The sequence below is a fragment of the Apaloderma vittatum genome, unplaced genomic scaffold (genome assembly GCF_000703405.1).
Source record: "Apaloderma vittatum isolate BGI_N311 unplaced genomic scaffold, ASM70340v1 scaffold8516, whole genome shotgun sequence".
In the NCBI taxonomy this organism is placed as follows: domain Eukaryota; kingdom Metazoa; phylum Chordata; class Aves; order Trogoniformes; family Trogonidae; genus Apaloderma; species Apaloderma vittatum.
In genome coordinates, this window is record NW_009721221.1 from 10,645 (window position 1) to 31,825 (window position 21,181).

The following is a 21,181-nucleotide window of genomic DNA, read 5'->3' on the forward strand; positions in this document are numbered from 1 at the left end:
CCTGCTGCAAAGACATGCTGGTAAGACTATAGGTGTAACTTGGACACAAATACTTACCTGGGAAGACCAAACGGGTTGAAGTGCAAGGAAAGTTGTAGGACTTTAATTTAATAGAAATTGAGAGGTTGGATGTAGCTGATGACGAAGAACCTAGGTTAATTTTTAGCTGTATTTTAATTGGAGGGGGATTGCTTTTAGCTTTCATGGAATAAATTAGTAATTTTGAGATGTTTTGTTTCCCCCACCCTTGATGTAAGGGGGGAAGGCAGTTTGGCTGAGTACACGCGTATGGATTGATACGAAGGTGATATGGAGATATGCCGTGATTTAAGGTACCATGAAGGATCAGTGATGAGGCAGAATATCTGATGATTGCTAGCTGAAGTAGAAGAGAGGTAAAGCAGCTAGACTGTTCCTTCAAAAACCATTATCTTTCCCCGTACTGTAGTAAATTGTACCTGAGATAAAGGTGAGTGATCAGCTCCGTGACTGCACAAGAGGGAAGGTGGTCGTCAGCATGTGCCCCTGTGAAAGGTTTCCATTTCCATTGAAGTACAAGCACTAAAAAAAAAAAAAAAAAAAAAAGGGCAAAAAAGCTGTACACTGGCTGATAGGAGGTGTCATTTTTGCACTGTTTTAAGACAGCCTTTCAGAATGCCTGCTAGTAGTGTGTGTTTTTACAGTGGCAGAAAGTCTACAAGGAATTACTTCTTGCAAATTGAAGGGAGGTCTGAGTTGAAAGCTCTGATGTGATGGTTAGGACTCAGCTTTTCACAGGGTAGAGCCACGCATTGTCGGTGTTGGGCGAACAGCAGTAGAGCAGTTCTTATTCTGAAGATATGAAAATCTGTTATGATCATGGAATGAAAGTAAGGGTTTGTTAGAGATGCTGAACACTGTGTTACCGAACTGAAAGGGTGCATCTAGGCCATTTGGGAGAAGCAAAGGTGTCGTCTGTCTCGCAAACTGCATCTGTAGAAGAATAGGTACTCAAACTGAAATGAAACAGAATCTTAATAAATAGTAAATTCAAAGTTTTTGTACAAATAGCCTTAGAATTTTGATATTCAAAGTGCTGGGAAGGAAACAAGAAAAGCAAACTATTCTTAAGGCACATAATTCTGTGGTTGTAGTAAGTTAAATCTCAACACTTCAGGGTTTTCTTAAAACACTTGGGAAGAGGCAAACAGTGTATGTCAACTTGCCTGCAGACTTGCTGGGAATGCATTCTGATTCATAGCAAGTAAAGAATCAGAATTACTTAAGAATTTGTAATCGTAGAACCACCACATCCACAGCTCTTTTAGTTATTTTTTTAGCAGTTGTGGACCATGAAAGCGGTCTTGAGAGTCTAATCTTCTGAGGCTCTTACGCTTCTTATCTTCTGTTTATGCCTGCTGACAGGCGCTGCTTTCTGAGACCTTATGGACATCAGTGGATAATAATGGAGCTAAGTAAATTTTACCCATTTCTTAGAATTGTGTATTTTGTATCCAGATTTTTTCCCTGTTTCTCAGCTGTTCAATCACAGGCAGAAAATGGATAAAAGGAGTTCAGTCTGTAACCTTTTCTACTTACCAACCAAAACATTTCATTTCCAATGAAGGGTAGAAGAGAGAAACTGTAATGAAATCTGTTTTCTTATTTGGAGAAAAGCATATTTTCTTTGCAGTTGCTGGTTTTCTATCCAACCAGGGAAGACACCGTGTGTATGTCTTGTTTGGGCTTTTGTCCCAGAAAGGAGGAGCGTGATACAAGCACCTGGGGAAAGATTCATCTTTTCCTTTAGCGTGGTCAGCTTCAAGTTGTAAAGTTCTGTAGCTTTATGCTTGCAAACATTGGTGGTGGTGTAATGGAGCCATAACAAATGTTTTCTGAGTGTTCAGGAACATCAGGCAGAACTGTAGCTCATAATGAGCTTAACAAACTGTTTCCTACATCCTGTGTCAGTGCTCTGTTCATGAGCTGGAGCCTGTTATTAATGTGTGTGTCCTTAGTAGCTGGAGGGATTTGAAGGCCCTGCATACACTTTAAAAAAAAAAAAAAAATTAATCTTACTGCCTTATTTTCCTTGACGTTTTGTTTTCTTGCTTTTCCATCTATCCTCATAGTCAGGTATCTATTTGAAAAGAAACAAAAAGAAATATAAAATTGGCACGATGCAATCTACCTGCCCTTTACGAGATTTTATTGCTTCTGACTAGTATTTTCTGTGTGTTTGCAATGAATTCTGTAAATTTGTGTGGCTAAAAGAAACCTAGTTTAAATGTGTTGGTTTCTTTCCTGTATATAGTAGTTCAATCATGCTCCTTTTGGTATTAAGATGAAGACTTCTACAGCTGGTTACACAACAGTGAAGGAGCATAGGGTTTCATGCTACAAAAGCTATGGTATGTTTTTTTTGTTTGTAGCTTTTGTTTGTAGCTTGGAGGATGCTTCGTTAGCATTTGTAAAGAATCACTCGAAATGAGAGAAAACTAACTTGGAGTTCAAGTTAGTAGGGCTACCGTTTAATACTGTCAACTCTTCTATGAGTAAATAGAAGAAATATGCATTTATTTTGCATATGTGATAATATTTTTACATCTTAACATGTTTCCTTAGCACACCAAAGCTAATTATTGACTGTGCTTCTGTTCTTTTTTTTCAATTTCCTCGTAACAGTTGTATTTGTTAACCAATGTGGATCACACTTTGAGTGATAAGGAGAGATTTCAAAGATACAGTGCTATTTTAAGCATCATGAAAAATGGTGGAATGGCAAACTGAGTAGAATAGATTCATCTCTTCCCTTACCTCTCTGTTGTCTGTGTGCTGGTAAGGAAAATGTGATTATAACTGAGTCTGTAATCCAGCTGAAAAGGCAGCAGCGAGCTGGCAGCCAGCACATGTTGCTGGGCCTGATGTGCAGCACGTGCTGTCTCCTGCCTTGTCAGACAGGTCAGTGCTGAGGAGTCTGCAGGGGACAGAGGCTGAGTTGTCGGGTAACGAGCTTTGTTTGTTCTGTGAGTCCTGAATATGTGCAGGGCAGAAATGTACGTTAAGAGATGATGTTCTCGCAGCCCAGGAGTGTCTGCTCTGTGCTCAAAGTAACTTAAAACCAGCAAATGAGGTTTTGCAGTTTTGGTGCTGTATTGTTAACAAAAGCGTATAGGTGTTTGACTTTAGGCAATTAGTATTAGAACATTAACAATGATTTGGTTTATATGGAGCTGAAAATGATGTTTTCAGACTTAGTCAGGTAAACGAAATTGAAATGGTGACTAGGCTGGAGGATACATTTCTTGATGGTTGATTTGGATTGGGATTTTTTTTTTTCTCCCCCCAAAGAATGTTTGGTTTCCTAAAGAATTTTTTCCCTTCACTTTGTTTTGGATTCCATCTTGGTACATGCTGTACCCTTAGGATCAGGGTATGAAATTGTTAACTGTTGCAGCTTTGTTACTGGATTAAGAGAATTTATCTTTCCTCCAAACTTCAGTATTGCCCCTTCAAGTAGAAGGCTCTGTAAAACTTTTGATTTTGCCGTGAGAAACAATAAGAATTTTTTTTATGGCTTCCCCTTTCTACACTGCCCTGCATTAACCTGCTCACTGCTTTTAGGCCCTGCCTGGAGCAGGTTTGACCAAGTTTGAGTTAATGCAATGGTCAATGCCGTTATCGTGAATGTAGCGCAGGAGTGAGGTTGTAACATCTACCCAAAGGTTAAAAGGATAACAGGAGGTGATCAGTCAGACGTATCAATATGGTTTCATTACTGTAAATATTCTAGTATATCATCAGTGATGATAAGAGAAAATACCAGTTTGAGCAGTCTAAAAAATTCTCTGAGGGATCTGTGAAGCTGTCGAAGGAAGAAAGAGAAGTAGCTCTAGTTTGTCAAAACCGAGCAACTCTGGCAAGATATATAACAGATACTGGAAAAACACTTAAGGCTCTTGGGACCACTTGTGCGACCTCCTAAGCTCTTGTCCTTCAGACATTTACTTTCTCCTCCCTTCTCCCTATATACCTTCAGGTAGTTTCTAGTATTGTCTCCCTCTCTCTCCTTTCAAAATCGCCCATAGGAAAGCTGCATTAATTACTCATTGAACTGTTTCTTGTGCTAGGCGTCTTTTCCTGGTCACTCCGGGCTCTGCTGGCCAGTTGCAGTGCTGGGTAATACAGCTGGCTTTTGCCTGTTCCTTTTGGTCTGTTGGTGCTTATTTCTGGACCCTGGGATCATGCTCACTTTGTTTCACAGAAAACTGTGTTGTACTTGGAGGTGATGTCAGGCAGTGGCTGTTGCAGCTCTCTGTTGGTAGTGCCAGGAACTCCTCCTTAAGGGTGCTTGCCATTACCTGAGGTGGGAAAGAAGTAATGAACGTGTTCCACATCACTCTGGGTTCCAGGGGGAAGGCAATGGTCGCATTTACGATTACTCATATTTTTGCATTTTTAAAACTTTCATGCTTTTGTCTCAATGGTTCTTTGCAATTTTGTTCACAATGTAAAGTGGCTGGAATCACTTAGCTGGTTGTGGAGATAAATTGACCAATGGTCTCTTTATTGGTTCTTCTGGCAGTTTATTTTTCTTATTTCATCATCAATCCAAAAGTGAAGTTTTCTGAGCCAGATGAATAGAGAGATTCCTCAGAATCCCTTTTTTATGTTCACTGTCCATTTTACGAGGCGGTGACTGTGCTAGAAGTACTAGAAAAAGGTCAAGTGTGGGTGTTGCTCTGGAAAAACTATTGACCTTCACATTTTTGTTCTTTAAGATAGCATATAACTAAAGATTGAAGGTAGAAAGCATTTTGCAAGTTGTTTTTCTATCTTCAATTAGCAGCTTACCTTGTTTTCTTTGTAACATTCAATTTAAAACATTTATTTTATGGACAACGTACAATTAAAAAAAAAGTTATTCTTTTCACTCTGGCAGCTTCTGAAAGCCTTGCAATTTTTTTATACCTTTACCATCTCAGCAAGTCTGTAATTATATGGTGTCTTTTATTATTACGGTGATCAAACTAAATGTTTTGTGTGTGGGAGATATTTCTTCCTTTTCTCATACAGTAAAATGAAGAAATAGTAACGCTTCTAAGGGCTATTTGCGGGAGCACATTTTCAAATAGAGGTTAGTTTCTTAGTAAGAGAAACCTTTTAAAAGAACAGCGAGATATGTTATGGATATTTAATGAAATAAATTTTAAATCTGAGACATCTTAATGCCAAAATTATCAGAAATGTTGAGCTGAAGAAAGTAAATGTCTTCACTAAAGAAAATTGATTCTTTGGAAAAATAAAATAATTCTAGAATCTCATTCTTCCTTTTGTACATGAACTTAAAAATGACAAGGTGAGAGGTAGTCCCACTATGGCTACTTGTAGCCACAAGACATTTTCTGTATTGTTGGATATAAAGAATAGCATTTGTTCTGTCTGATAAGCAAGTGCTTATATTAAATACACGTTTTTTTTAAAAAGGTATGAACAGAATATTCACTTTCTATCCGTCTGGTCTAAATGATATAATTTAAATCCACAGTTGTTTAATGTTCAAAGGTTTATTGCTGAAAAAGCAGAGCTTTATTACTGAAAAAGCAGTGAGATTTTGAGAACATGGTTACACTCTCTTGTATCTAGAGGCATACAAATTATTACCTTATGTATATTGAAAATCTTGCCGTGCATGAACTTGCATTTTTTTTTTCCTAATAGTCATCTTATAAAGGTTACTTGGGACAAGAATCATCATAATCAACTTAAATATAACTTTACAAAATTTGTTTGTGTGCATCTTTGTGTGTGAAAACATCTCAGTGTGTTTGACAAAGAGTAGAAATTTCACTTTTTTTAAAAGTTTTTTTTCTTTAATTCATCAGCAATACTTAAGACATTCCTATCTTGCTAGTGACTTAAACTAGAGCATAAAGTAAAGAGGTATGTATAAATTTGCGGGTGTTTATCAGGTAATGTTTAATTTAGACCTCCCAGTCAATTAGATTGGTTCTTCTTATACTCTGGTAATTAAGTTCTAGAGATTTAAACAGAAAACAGATCCTGTTACTCCAGAAGATTCTTATGATTCTTAAGAATATTGTACTAGTACCTGGAAAAAATCCCAAAAGACATTCTACAGTTATATACTATTGCTGATCTGAAATTACCTGGGAGACTTTTATTCTGGTATTTGAGCCCCAAAAGAACCTAATTGCAGTTGAAATCTGGAGGAGAAATTACATGCCTCTTTAGAACTACAGAATATCTAATCGTTCAAAATTGGTTGATTTCCTCATTTTCTCTGGGTTTTCTGTATCTGTAAATAATATTGTTTCCTCCAGTCATGCTAGCTTCTGCTGTAATAGTTACTACAGATAAATATAGTAATTTTGTAAATCCAGTTTGTCAGAATTGCTGGTATGGTACACCTCTGGGCAGTTAGCAAGTGAATTGCAGGAATAGAAGCTTCAGCCTGAGAGCTGTTCACCCACTGGTGAGACGAAAACAGCAGCTTGACAAAGCATCCTTTGAGGAAATGTTCCTCTGAATGTCACTGCTTAGTTTTCCACTCACACGTTATGATGATCTGGTTTTACAGCCCAACTTTCTACCTGATGTACAGTAAGTGGTTGCATTTTCCATCAGCCTTCTTATTATTGCAGATGGAAAAACCTCCCTGCAGCAGTTACTAAGACTTCTGAAGTGCTGCGTGGTTTTAAAATTTTGGTGACTGATGGGCTCAAAACGAAGGGAGTGGTTAACTGCCACTTATGCTCTTTAAGAGTAACTTGGTGCTGTGAAAAATTAGAAGTAAGTTTTGTTGATACTTGCAGAGTCTTTTCAGAGACGTTTCAGAATTCTCAGTTGCTTGTGCATGTACTTAAAATGATGTGTAGCTAATACAGAGGCATCAGAAGTCCTACTGTGGTACAGAAAGAGCTGTTAACGATGAGTGTTTGGCTTCTAACATAATTTCTTGCAAGTGTAGTAAGCCAAGCATCAACAAAACTGTTCGGGATAGAATAGGTTGTTACTTAGTGGTCAGCTGAGCTGACTGGAGAAGCTGATTTTACTTCATTTACAGATGAAGAGAAACAATGAATTCAAGGCTGGAAGGACTAGATGTATGGTGCTACTATCTTAACTCAGTCTGATCAAATTTTGGTCATATTAATGCCTTGAAGTACTCGTACGGTTTTAGGGACACGGTGGAGGCTGGGGAGTTAATAGCTAGCTCCATTTCTTCAGCTTTGTACTTGAATTGTTGGGAATGAGCATGAGGAGAAGAGCAGGCAGGTTGGGTAAGTGTGAAATTCGTGATGAGAATAGGAGTCACTTCGGGCAGAAAAAAATGTAACAATCTCAGTGCAGCAAGCAAAGAAAAATGGAGAAAATAGATGTGAGGAAGAATTGTTCTTGTCACAATGCATCTCTCAGCTAATGGTTCAGTTTGTCCAAATGAGGCTGCTGCAATGAGAGAGTAGAAAATGTTGTTCCCTTAATAGGTCACAGAAAGCTAGATGGGACTGTGGTACTTGCTCAGAGTCCTGCAAATATTAGGCTAATTTTAGCACATTCTAAGATATTCTAGAACAGTTTGTAGAGCAGCTTTTCAGTGTATGTAACTATATTATCAAAATGAAGTAAAATTCACTCTTAATAAAAATGTTATCTGTTTGGATGTATTATGACTTGGTGAAATATCTAATGCATGTTAGAAAAACTTTTTAAAATAAAAGCAGCACTGCAGTTGGTGTAAGTGTACTAAGAATCATCTTTCTTAGAAAGATCTAGTAGATGAGGTGTAGTTACTGACAGTAACTTTGTGGCAAGGAACTGAAGAAGTGGTTTCAACTGCTAAACAGTGCTTCAGAGCTGATGAATGAGCAGAAAAATGCAGGGAGTGTGTTGGAGATGAAGTGATCTTAAGTGAAAGACTTGAATATGTTCTCCTTGAATATTTCTGTGTTTTGCATAAAATCTGAAGTTTTAAGGGAACATGTGACATCATGTATTACTGTGATGTGCTAGTAGCAGAGTGTAAAAAAAAAAACAAAACAACAAACAAAAACCAAAACAAAAAACCAACCAAACAAACAACAACCCACAAAACAATCACAAACTTTTTCAGAATAGTTGATTAATGTTTCTGTGGAGACAGACTCCTTGGTAATTTTTTTCCATTAACTTCTTGTCAATGCTTCTGATATGCATGAGCTGTATATATTTTTATACATCTTTGGCCTCTTCAGTCTGTTTTCCAGGCTTGATTTGTTGATCATCTTTTCTGCTTGAGAGTACAGATGGTAGCCAGGATGATAACGATTGAAGCTAAGACAATGTAAAATTAAATCTGAAAACAGATTCTGGAATTATTTGACTGTTGAGTTGTAATGCGCGTACCCACACGCGTGTACCCCCACACACATGTTCTCTTCCTTCCATGGGAGGGTAAGATTTGATTTAGTCTGGTATAAAATGAGGCTTTTTAAAATTCCAGACCTAGGATGAGAAAAACATTCCCTTTCCTGATGTGAATACTGAAACTTCTTCCTAACAATTTGGTGAAGTATTGTTTACTGAGTCAAGACAGGCCTATTTTAAATGTACTTGTTCTAAATCTTGCTTAGACTCTATTAATCCAAGTAAATATGCACTCACATGCACTCAGTAGTGGTGATGAGGCTGCAAAATAGTGTATTTTAGTGAGAAAGTTATCATTCCTTTGAGTTTAATTTGGAGGTTTTCATGCCTAAGTATTATGTTCAGTTGTTATGTTCAGTATAATCTTCAGTTGCACAATAATATTAAACATATGGAGCCAAAAGGAGCATACTGTGCACTGTCAAACTTGCTCTTTGATTACAGGAAGATTAATTTTGGTTGGGCATCAGATTATCACAAGCATGAAATTGAAATGGGAATAACAAGATTTCTTGTATAACTTATTGATACTGGAAAAGATGAAACAAGATTTCATCACTGAGGTGGCTAGGACTGATGTTCTTTGGGGACTTTAGTTTCACATTTAATATATTCTATGAAGCATGGGGTTTTTCTTTTATTTATTTCTAGTTGAGTATGTAAACTGCTATGACAGACCTCAGCTGGACTCCCAGAAAACTTAGGTGCAGTTTGAGAGATATTTCCTGTCCACTTCCCCTGAGGAATTTCAGCTCAGTTTAAAGCAATTTCCTGCAAAACTTGATAATAATTTCTTTTACTAGAATTTTCTGCTTGGACCTTGTTTTATTAGTTTCATTCTACACCTCTATCTTCTTTGGGTGTGTCTTCTAGCATTTTATTTTTTTCTACTTGTCTCTGTCCTGGTTGCTTCTGTTTCTCCAGTTTATCTCATGATGCTGACTCTTCTAGGTGTTAAGGTCTTCTGCACTGCAGTGACACTTCTTATCTTGCTTCTCCCGGCCCAGGCGCAGAGAACAGTGAGCACTGATAGTAGTGGTAGACACCTTGGTTCCTGTGTTTGGTTATACTGTCTGGGGAATTTCAAAGAAATTTCTGCTCATCTTGTTTCTAGGAGGCAGTGCCTCTGTATTTCTGGGTATCTTTGTGTGTGTGTGGTGCGACAACAGAGTATGGCAGATGCAGTCTGCATGAAACTCTTGTACCAAATCCACTGAGCTTTTGTTGGTATCCAGGGAAACCTAAGGGAGTGGTTTCCCTACCAGTTTAGCGGACAACGGGTAGAAGACTTAGGATCGTCTTTCGTAGCATTACTGTCGTGTGGATGCTGGTCAGCTGTCTTAGAAAAAATGATTTCGTAATGTGGAATTTGTTCTCTTTGATAGCATTAGATGCAGGTGTGGCTATGGGTTGGAGAAAGTGCAGGGCTAACTCATGGCAGCAGCTCCAGATCTGTAGAAGTTCGTTGTAAAAACTTGCATTTTACAATTGACTTAATTTAAAGTTGTGATGATAATTGTATTTTCTATATTTCTTCTGGAAGTCCAAATATTTTAGAATCATAGAATGCGTTGGGAAAGGGCACCTAGTCCAACCTTCCTGCAGTGAGCAGGGACATTTTAACTAAATCAGGTTGCTGAGAGTGCTGCCACCCTGACCTTGAATGTCTCCAGGGTTGGAGTCTCCACCACCTCTTTGGGCAACCTGTGCCAGTGTTTCACCACCCTCATAGTAAAGAATTCCTTCCTAATGTCTAATCTAAATCTGCCCTACTCTAGTTTAAAACCATTGCCCTTCATCCTATTGCTGCAGTGGATGATAGGCATAATTAGGTAGTGGATTATAGGATAATTTTCAACACATTTACTTAACGTCATGAGTAGGTTCTGTGAGCCATGCCGATTTTCATTTTTACTGTGATGATGCCTCACTACTGTCTAGTTCTTAGACCAGGAGTATCTGAAGGAGTAGCCATACCCTGGCCATGCATCCCCTTTGCTGGCTACCCTAGGCTACTATAATGTATCCTGTAGTATTGAAGATGAGTATATGCAAACTTAGCTAATTTATTGATTCACACATATTTTGTGTTTCCAATGATGCTGCCTGTTCCTTTCAGCTTCAATGCAGAAGCAAAATGTACATAATAAGGTAGGGCATCTGAAGCAAATTGGACACTAAAATCTATATTGTGAAGCTTTTTGGGGAGTGTTGACGTAATAATAAAATGCAACACTTTTCTAAACTATGTGGAAGAATGATTTTTTTTTTTCCCTTCTCTAATGAGAAAATGCTTTATAATCGCTCTATGTGTTCACTGTCACTTGTGTATGAAATGTTGAATGGTGATTGACTTCACTAAAAATTTTGCTGCAGTCTTTCTTTTTTTGTGTAGGTTGTATAGATAAATAAGTGATTGTATTTGAGTTTTACTACTTTTTTCCCATGACACGTGTTTTCAAACTCATCCATACTTGAGTTAGTGTGGATTTTCACTAGAAATGGTCAGATTTTATTATGGCAAAAGTTGTAAGCTGGAGGGCTTAAAGTTTAAACCAGGAGGATAAGGACCTCTAATGTCCTTTGTTATTGGACACCAAATATTTCCTTTTATATTGTGACTTTTCAAAGTTGCCTGCTTTTTAGTAATAAATTTATCTTTTCTTGTAGATAAAATGCAGAACTTGAATGAAGATAATGAGAAGAATAGTCATTTCATCTATGAGGATGCTGAAGACAGTAGCAAAACCAATGCTGAAACTACAGACACTTCTGGATACAACATTGAAGCCAAGGACTTGCCTGATTCTTGGGACTCCCACACTGGCAAAACAGCAGACTCTCCATCAGAAGCATCTCAGACGAAGGGGCCGTTAAGAACTCACTTGTATGAATGGGAGGATGAAACTGAAGATGCCAGAACTGGAGAGTATGTATTAGATTTTGACAGTGAACAGCTCTCAGAAATGAAGAGCAAGGATGAGGAGTGTGATAAAGAAGATACTGAAAATCCAAAGGAAGCCATTAGTGAAGAACTTGTGCAAACTATTCCTAGGCCAAGCAACTGTAGGACATACTGTCGATCCAACAAAGCAAAACCGCAGGGGGCAACAAATTTTGACAAGTTAATGGATGGCACTAGTCAGTCTTTATCCAAAGCAAACAATGAGTCAAATAACGACGGTCTGAACCCAGCAAGAAAAGTTTCTTTAAGCAGCGGGACCAGTTTTAGAGGGACGGTTGGACGGACTAGAGACTACACTGTTCTACATCCATCTTGCTTGTCAGTTTGTAATGTTACTATACAGGATACCATGGAACGAATCGATGAATTTACCACAGCAACCCCTACTGACTTGGGAGAAGCTGGACGCTTGAGAAAAAAAGCAGACATTGCTACTACAAAAACTACAACCAGATTTCGACCAAGCAATACCAAATCCAAAAAGGATGTCAAATTAGAGTTTTTTGGGTTTGATGATCAAGATGAGGGAGGGGGAGATGAAGGCGCCTCTAGAAGTTCTGGAAGTTCCAATTACAAAATCAAATACTTCGGGTTTGACGACTTGAGTGAAAGTGAGGATGAAGATGAAGAGTGGCAAGTAGCAGAAAGGAAAGCTAACAAAAAACGAAGTAGAACTGCACCGACTTCTTCGCTACAGGCAACCTCTGATGGCAATGAAAACTGTGCCCAGGATAGCCAGCACAATACAAATGCGGGTAAGCAGAATTTTTCTGGAATACATACCATAACCATTTTAAGTTAATGTTGACTTTTATATGTTGTTTTTCTTGCAGTATACCTAGGAGTTTTTTTCAAGAGTATTGCTGATTTGGAAATTTCAAAGTTAAATTTGCTTATTGCTGCTGCTGTTGGCCCTGTCTGATGTTTCATGGCTGTCTTGCAGTATGCTTTATACCTGTTGACCTCTTGCCAAGAGGTCGAGTTTCTTCTTTTTGAACAGAAGTTTCTTACCTTTTTGGTGTGTTGAGCGTACAGTGCCTACACCTGAAAGGCAGGTGTCTTCACATAGGAATTCTTTGTCAACCCAGAGTTTGGGAGCTGAGCGCAGAAATTTAAGTAGATCTTAGAGATGTGAAGTATCTCTTTCCTTTTTGTGCTTTCAAACGCTTTTCTAAAGAGTTTTCTCTTTCTGAAGTTCCATGTTGCCTGAGAAATTGCTGAGCACATTGTGGTGTCTGAGTCCCTTTGAAGGCACTAGACTTGCTTGGTGGTCGGTTGGGTCCCACAAAACAACTTTGGTCAAGGTTGAAGTGTGTTGGTGGTGAAGAAAAGGAATAACATGGAAAGGTTTATTTCAGCCTTTTTTAAAAAAAAAAAAAAAAAAAAGTCTAATGCCAAACAATCATGTATGTTAGAATAAGTATTTTAAAACACTGCCGCTGTTCTAGGGAACTTTTTGATCCTACATTTTGGAGCAACAAGCACGAGAAGCTTTTATGCATTCATTGAAGTTGTTAAATGTTAAAGACTTTGACAGGATATATTTCATTGTGATGGAGGGAGAGGGAAGGACTCAAGTCTAGCCTTGCAAACGTTGGTGAAGCTGTTTTTTCCTACAAATAGCTTCTGCTAATATAATCCAGAAATAAATTTTAATAGGAAAAAATGTTCATTTATCTGTTCCAACTATAGCAGGATTGTCTGTAAGCCTTTTAATCAAAGGTAAATGTAACTGCTAGGGTTTTCTGTAAATTCTAAAAGGGCCAAATTGATATTGATGTTACAAGAGAAGATTGTGTTCTCTAACAAAAAAATCTCTTGATTTGTTTTCATCAAATTTAATTATCATGAGACACGTACATTCCAGCCTCCTTGGAAAATGGGTTTAGCTTACATGGCCACTTATGAAATGCTCCATCTGAATCCCTTTCTCTGACAAGTCTGTTCAGCTATTTATTCCAAAGGAAAAAAATTGCTTATACAGTTAGTGCAGCTGAGATGCTGACCCATCAAGTAATCCTTTCAGCTGCTCTCCTCCGGAGTCTCAAAATATCTCCGGTTTGCATTCAGTGCTGCGTCCACCAAGGAGGCCATTATGCTCCACGGTACCCACAGATAATTTCTCTGAAATACTTTCCAAAGAGATTCCCATGGCACTGGTAGATGTAAATTTGTGATTTGTTAGTTTCTTAACACACTTCTCGGGCAAGAGCTGCCTCTCGGTGCCTCTGCTGAGAGACATGTCCCCTTTATTTTGCATCTCCTTTGCTCATTTGACCCCTGTTTGGTGCTACTATACCCAGATGAGATTTGAGTTGCTTTTTACCTCTGTAAATTGAAAGGGTGATCTGAAGTTCCTTCCCCAAGTTAGAGCATATTTCCTAGTTCAATCAGATTATAAAAATCGAGAGTCTGATGTGGTCCTGAAATTTGTAGAACTCTTTGATATATATGGTGCTGTCTTTTCTCAAACCTTTGAAATTTTTGAGCATTGTGATCCCTCAGAACAATGATATTAAGGTCCTTAAATACAGTGATGCCAAGTCTGGACTTCCAGATCTAAGCCTGAAGTAGGTAAAACATGTGACGTTGTGGTGAGGTGTTGCCTTTACATACTGGAAAAAAGTCATTTCTGTGCCCGTGGACAATGGCAGTTTTTTGAATCTAAGCCTCAGAAAAAGCTTTCAGAACATCTTGCACGAGATTTTTTTTCCCCTGAAATTAAAAAGAGTGCTGAGAGGTGCTTATGTTACCTGAGTTTTGGTTCTTTCTCATACTCATTAATAAATCCACAGATAAAAATCCAGTGTTCCTGTTCTAGGTTGGCAGATGCCAGATTGCCTCTCTGAATTCCAGTCCCGGAAAGTCCTAAGACTGAGTTTGATGTTCTGTGCGTAAAGAATGTTATTTGTCTTAGTCAGTTTTTCAAGAGATTTGATGCTTTCTGTTACAGTCTTACCATAGTACTGATTTGGTTACTTACCATAATCTAGGCCTATTTTCATGAAACATATTTTAGAATCTTAGCATAAAACATCATGCAAAGGTTTTCTGACTGAACTGGAAGAGGACTGTTCCTTCCAGTCTAGCAGTTCATAGAAAGTAAGTTTAAGAATGGATTTAAATGTTTCTGCATATGGAATTTAAAGAAGCACTAAAGACTAAGTGGACAATATTGCTGGTGCAGGAAAAAAAGCAAAGCAGATACATTTGATTTTAGTTAGAGGGCCTTTCATTGAAGTATATTTTCTGTTCACTTTTATGATAGACTTCCCTTATGAAATTGGTTAAAAAGACACTAAAACGACCAAACAAAAGCTAAACAAATTAAAAAAAAAAACAAACCACAAGATGCTCCAGCTTTTAAATTCCAGGATGCTGGAATTTCCTGTGGTGTTACCTTCTAGTTGGTCTTTGAACATCCTTCCAATTTTAACTGAGACAGGCAAATTATCTCCAATATTATGAATGTCTTGAAGGTGATTGAATAGAGGAGAAAAAGCTTTACATGCTCCCATATTGAGAAAAAGGTCAATGTACTCATCTTTTCTGTGAGGGGGAAAAGCATCTGCAAGTGAGAGTCAGTGGAAAACAAGCTTCAGTAGTGTCACTGCTTTACCAAACTACTTGTGTCTTTGCCTGGCTCAATTAACAGAAAACTACTCACCAAATCCTATTTAGTTTAGATCGGAAAATGTGGTAAAATATGTACACAGAGTGCTTTTAGGATACCTAGAGCACCTCAAAGAGCATTGCTCAAAATAAAAACATTCCTGATAATCTTAAGAAACTAACCATGTAAGTGTTTGATATGCTATCAACATTAAAAAAAATTATCCTATTGTAAGTAGGAATTGTAATGTTTATCAAGAAGTTTCTTTGAATTTAGAATTACGTAATTTAAATGGGATAGTTCAAGGTCACATAGGAGTAGAATTCAAACAGAGAAATACAGATTATTTTAAAGTTGTGGCTTAGTTGATATCAAGCACTATTCATCCTTGTTAACCACCAGACTGGCTCCAAGTCTTAGTGCAAGGCACAGATTATTGTGCTGATTTGGTGGGTGAAAACATCTTGTATTTCTAGAGTGACTTACGTGTTTGTAATCACTGTAGCCAAGGGAGTTACTCTTCAGCTTTTAATCTCCAATAGAAGGATCCAATTTTGTTGTTCTTTGAGAATTGCATTCAGAGCCTGGCTTCTTCAAATTATTTCAAGATTTGTGAGGATGCATTTTACAGCAGTTTGATTTGAATCCTTTACTTGGTAAGTTCCAGCAGAGGACTAAGTTGACTTTTATATAAATTTGGAAGTAGTTAATGAGAATTGGTCTCTAGTAATTTTTGTCTGTTAGACTAATTTTATCGAAACATCTTTTAAAGTCAGTGTCACAGGTTAGGGCTGGACTGGCCACTAAAATGCGGACAGGCTCTCTCACAAATGGGAAGGAAGAGGCAATGGGGCAGAGAGACTTAGGAGTTAGGAAAGGAAAAACTAGGCTCAGCATCGGTGGGAGCTAAATAAAAGGAGCTGGATTTGGGAACTCAGGATCCAGATCAAAAGCCAGATGCAGAAATGGCCAAATGCCATTGCAGAAAGGAGAAAAGGAGAGCAGAAACTCTCATGATCACTCAGTTTATACTAAATATGACATATATGGAATGGAATACTCTTGTTGGTCACCTGTCCTGTTTATTACTCCCCGAGGTGCAACCTTTTACTTCCTTGGGACCCCTCTTACTAGCCGGCACCCCCAGCGTGGCACACAAGAGCCAGCAGTGGCCTTGGGCACTGTAGGAATAAGTATCAGCAAGAGCCTTTCTACATCTCAGTATGTAACTGCAAACATCAGGTGTTGTCACTGCCGGTAGCACACACTGTGTGCAAAAACCTGCCGCTAACTTCAGAAAGTGCAGCCTTTTAGAGGAGACTGAACTGGAAAGTGAAAAATCACTAAACAGAATCAGTTTTGTTTGGCTCAAACCAGGACAGTCAGTTATTTTCAGAGGGATTGTTCGTGTTGTGTTTTTAAGCTCTTCTGCTGACACAGTACAGCTAAACTGACAGGCAGCGGGCTGGGATGTGAGGTGGGAGCCTTGCAGTGGGCATCCTGCTTGCGCTGGTGCTGCCAAGCCTGTTGAAACTTACTGGAATTAAAAAGAAACCGTCTGAGCCTTATTTTAAGAATACTTACATGCCCCAGACCTGAGTAAGCTTTGTGTCTGTGCAGGTGCCATTAGAAATTTAGTTGTTTGATTTGCTTTTGATGGCCTCCTTACTGAGGCTCTTGGCTGGTCCACTTTACAGCACGTGAGTGCGCTCAGGATTAGAGTAACTGATCCAGCGTACTTGTATTTTTGCAGCGTAGTTTTCAAATAGCAGCAGCTTCTCTGGAATAGATCAGTTTTCTAAACTGCTTATCAAATTAAATAATGTTTCTCTGTGCCTGCCTTTATTTCTGTCTTGAAATTTAGGGTAGCTTCTGGTTTGTGCAAAGTAAAAGAATATAAGCTGGTCTCCAAGGGATAATGATTGTAAAACAATACAAGTTTAAAGGGAAAAAAAAAAAGAGAAGAATTTAATTAGATTGGTGATTTGGGGATTTACAGTCCAAAACTGAGTACTAGAATTTCTAGTAAGCAAGTATTGAATACATTGAAAGGCCGTTTCAGACGTTTCTTCTAGCTGACAACTATATATATATTTTTTTCATACAGTTTATAGCAGAATAAACAAATATGAACAGGCTGCCTTCGTGGGAAGTGAAGTAGGAACAGTTCTTCAATCCTGTAATTGTACTGGGAAGTATTCTTTTTCCAAATCTCTGAAACTCACACTTTTGAAGTGCTATAATAATTGTGACCATGTATTTGCCATTTATCATGACAGTCCAGACAGTAAACCCGAGCTCCCTCCAGAACTGTGATTGGCTGTAAAGCTGATTTTTGTGATGAAGATAGTTTATTATATAAATTCAGAAGATCTACATGTGGAAATGTCAGGTGCAAGAAATGCTCTCGCAACTCAACAGCTTTCAGTGTGGTTGTTTCATGTCTATATTTACCTCTTACAGATCTTCTGGAGTTTTCAGAGGATGCATCTGGTGTGCCTGAAGGCAATAAGAAATCCACAAATAAACAAGGTGATAAATCTAAGGAAAACACCAGGAAGATTTTTAGTGGGCCAAAGCGGGTGAGTAATAACACTGAGACCAAGACAAAGTTCTTATTTTAATTAACTTCAGTATTGATGTTTCTTCCTATATATGTAAACAGGGGTTTTTCTCTCAGTTTATATCTGCACTTGAGATAATCTCTTGGCTTTTAAGATTATATCTGGAAAAGTAAAACCTGCAAGTGCAAAATTTTTCATCAGTTACTGGGAATTTCACTTTTTGGATGCAAGCCTGGGGTTGCACAATGGTAACACACAACCAAAGTGCATTCACCTCTAGATGATTGTTAAAACTAAACACCGTTAAATGACATGTGTGAGATTTTTGTTTGGGTTTTGTTGTGGGTTTTTTTGCTTCATTCTTCCAAGAAATATTCATCACATTATAGGATTGAATCTTTCTGAAAGCTTCACATCTGGCGCTGGTATAGTCTTCTTGGCACTGCACGTGGAAAAGTGAGATTGTCTTCTAATTAGGAAAGTAACTCCTGATCCCACCTCCATATACCCAAACTATGTATTATTCAGTATTAATTTGCCCTTTTGTACTGTGAACGGAGCTTATTCATTTCATTGATGCTAGATGTGGTTTGTCTTAGCTGTTATTATATTATGTTAGATGTTATTATATGTTACTCAGTATTTTGAGGCTTTTAAAAATGTGCATACAGCAAAAATTGCATTTAGCTATTAGGTGAAAGTTTGCAATTGTGGGATCCGTATAATCTTCATTAAATAAAGCTTTTATGACTTGATTGTCCAGGACACCCATTTCTAATGCTTAAGGCCTTTTCATACGCTTTTTGCGTAACTCGTTCCTGGTGTCTGCTGGAGAGAGTAGCTGTCTTGCCATCGTTGCCATCCAGAACTGGTGCAAGGAGAGAAAGAGGGAACCCGAGATGGAAATGCACTTCTGTTTCTCCTTTCCTTTTGAGTTCCATGCCTATTGCATATTATAACAGAAACTGTCTTTTATATGTATTCAGAATGTGTTCGTCAGTCCAACAGTTCTAAAAATTGTTTTAAAATTATTTTTCTTGTTACTTTTCCTAAAAGATTCTAATCATTAATCACACTTGGAAAGGTAGCTAATTGCTTGTGTTCTGTGACAGTTTCACTTGAAGTAATTTTTTAATGAGGTGGGTTTTTTTTTCGTCTTCTACAACTAGAAGATTTATTATCTCCCCAGCTGTTTTGATCTATATCATTATTTTCCATTTAAAAATGTGGATTTGTGGGTGGACAAAGGAGCACGAATTTGTTTTATTTCTCAAAAGATGCATTGGGGAGGGCATGTGACAAATAAATACTGTCAGTTGTAATGCCCTTGTGAAAAGAAATACTGCTTCTTACTGCTTTGTGACCTTGGACAGAGTGGGGAGCTCATGCCACCAGAGTTCGACGTCAGGCTAGCAGTAGGTGAGGAGGATCTTTCTTGACAATGAGAGTTTCTCAGCTTCTGATAAATAAATAATAATTTTTTTTAAATCAGCTTCCTATCAGTGAATATGTTACAATAGACTGAGAAACAGAAGTTAAGGGAATGGAAATTTAAGCGTACAGTTTTTGTGCTGTATTTTGTAGCAGTTTAAACCAACTGTGGGTGTTCTCATAAAAAAGGAATATTTTTTTAATGTTCAAATATTTATGTGCTTCAAATACTGTTCTATAGTAGTATTTTATGTGATTCTTGTTCAATTTTCATATTTTAAGTACTTGAGGGGTTTATGTGAAAATTCTTTTTATTAATTTTGAATGTATGCGTCTTGAAATGTATGCAGAAAAAAACCCTTACAGCAATGTCATACTACATGACAGAAGACGATTTCAACTCTAGAAAATTCTCAGTTGAGAATAAACTTAATTCAAGTGGGAAAGGTGAGAATTAAACAGCCTTTTTGACCCTGTAGTGATATAATGGATCTAGAAGTAGAACTTGCTGTAATTGCAATTGAGATTTTTAAAGTTTAATGTTCTCTAATCATACAACTGTTACATGGAGTTACTAAAAAAGCTTGTAAAGCTTGTTCTGATGGCAATTAGAGACGCTATAATTATCTTCCTAAACTATAGATATAGCCTGTTAATCTCAGTTGCTTCATAAGGGAATTTTCATTCTGGGAGTGAAAAAATGAATTAACTTGACCATAACTAAATGATCTAAAAAAAAAAATAAATCCCTGATATTTCACTGTCTCACCACTTTCATTTCCCTTGTAGAAACTAGTAGACAGAGTATTATTTTCTGCTGGGTGGTGATGTTAGAGATATGGTGTTTTGCATCACACTGAGCTGAAAATTAAACAGCTCTGTTACTCAGGAGGCAACAGGTGATATTGTTAAACTTCTGTACATCCAGTCTTTTTTCCAGTTACTGGTCAGCAGAACTCTCACCCACGTTTCTGCTTTTGAAATCTGACCATTGTACCCTAGTGTTAAAGTCCAGTTCTTGAAACTTGAAGCACATGTAGAGTAAAAGACTACAGACATTATTGCCTTAGTGAATAACAGAGTTTCTAAAAACTGCTTTTGAAGTAAGGAGCCTCACTGACTATTCACACACATCATGATGAGCATAAAAGTTGCAGTAGCATGTACATTATGATAGGTATGTAAAGTCGTCAGCCAGAATTCTGCTTTTAAGTAAATTAAATCTCTCTATCCTGAGCCTGAGTTAGAGGGCTAATATTATGTTCTATAGCAACGTAATTATGCACTCACAGTACATAAATATTGGCATTACTTGACTTGCAAATTATGGGCGTGAAGCATACATGAGTAACATCTGCAAAAGTTTGTTTGCAGCTGTTTGATTTTAATGCAACTGGTTCAGTAACTCCTGCTCTAGCATGTAAGTTTGGGAGCTCTGTGGGGCGCATCTGCGGGTCCCTTTGAGATCTTCTTCCACAGATGAAACTAGTTCTCAGTTATCAGGCAGAAAGCGGTAAACTGTACAAGAACTTTGCTTGTTGCTATGGTACAAATCTACTCAGACTAAGGACTTGAAAATAGAGATCATAAAAGTTCTTTCCTGAGATTGTTTGCTGCTGTCCCTCTCATCACAGGTTTGGTCTAGTCACCAAATGAGGAGAATCAGTTTTTGTAGGAACACTGAAGCAATTCCAAGTTATCTTATGCCAACTATGAATGTATTTAAATAGGAACCTAGGGGAAAAACCAAACAAGACGAAACAACTTAGAAATGTAAGATAAAGAGAACTGTTCTGTCCCCACACTTGACCTTTTTGATCGATCAGTCCTAGAAGTTAGTGATGGTGCCTGGTATCTTGTGCCAGAGCTGTACTGTCAATTCAGCGTTTCTGTTGTCCAGCATTTCGTTAAGGACCACCAAATCCTCTAAACTGCTGATTTTCTGGGATGACCCTCTACTGTTAGCCTCAAAATGTGTAAGACAGAGTGATCTGCAACTCTTGTGCTGCTCTCGGTTCTGCCTGTGGCCACTGGAAGCCAACCTAGACTCTGTGAGTACTGGTTACCTTTGAATATTGCAAGGTAAGAATGTAGCTGGATTTGCAAATCGTAATTAAAAGGTGTGGGAAGCCTTTCAGCTTGAGGTACCAGGGAGATGGCGAAGGCTATAATCCCTCCATTAGTGCTCTTCAGTGCTGCTGA

The 21,181-nt window shown here is 37.9% G+C and overlaps 1 protein-coding gene across 1 annotated transcript in view; it reads left to right on the forward strand.

Moving 5' to 3' along the window:
- The window catches only part of WAPAL (wings apart-like homolog (Drosophila)), a 67,095-nt gene that overhangs the window by 7,793 nt on the left and 38,121 nt on the right, over nt 1-21,181 (forward strand). Inside the window, exons 2-3 of the mRNA XM_009871296.1 lie at nt 11,077-12,126; nt 17,448-17,566. Of these exons, the coding sequence (XP_009869598.1) occupies nt 11,077-12,126; nt 17,448-17,566 (1,169 nt within the window). The remainder of the gene's footprint in view (nt 1-11,076; nt 12,127-17,447; nt 17,567-21,181) is intronic.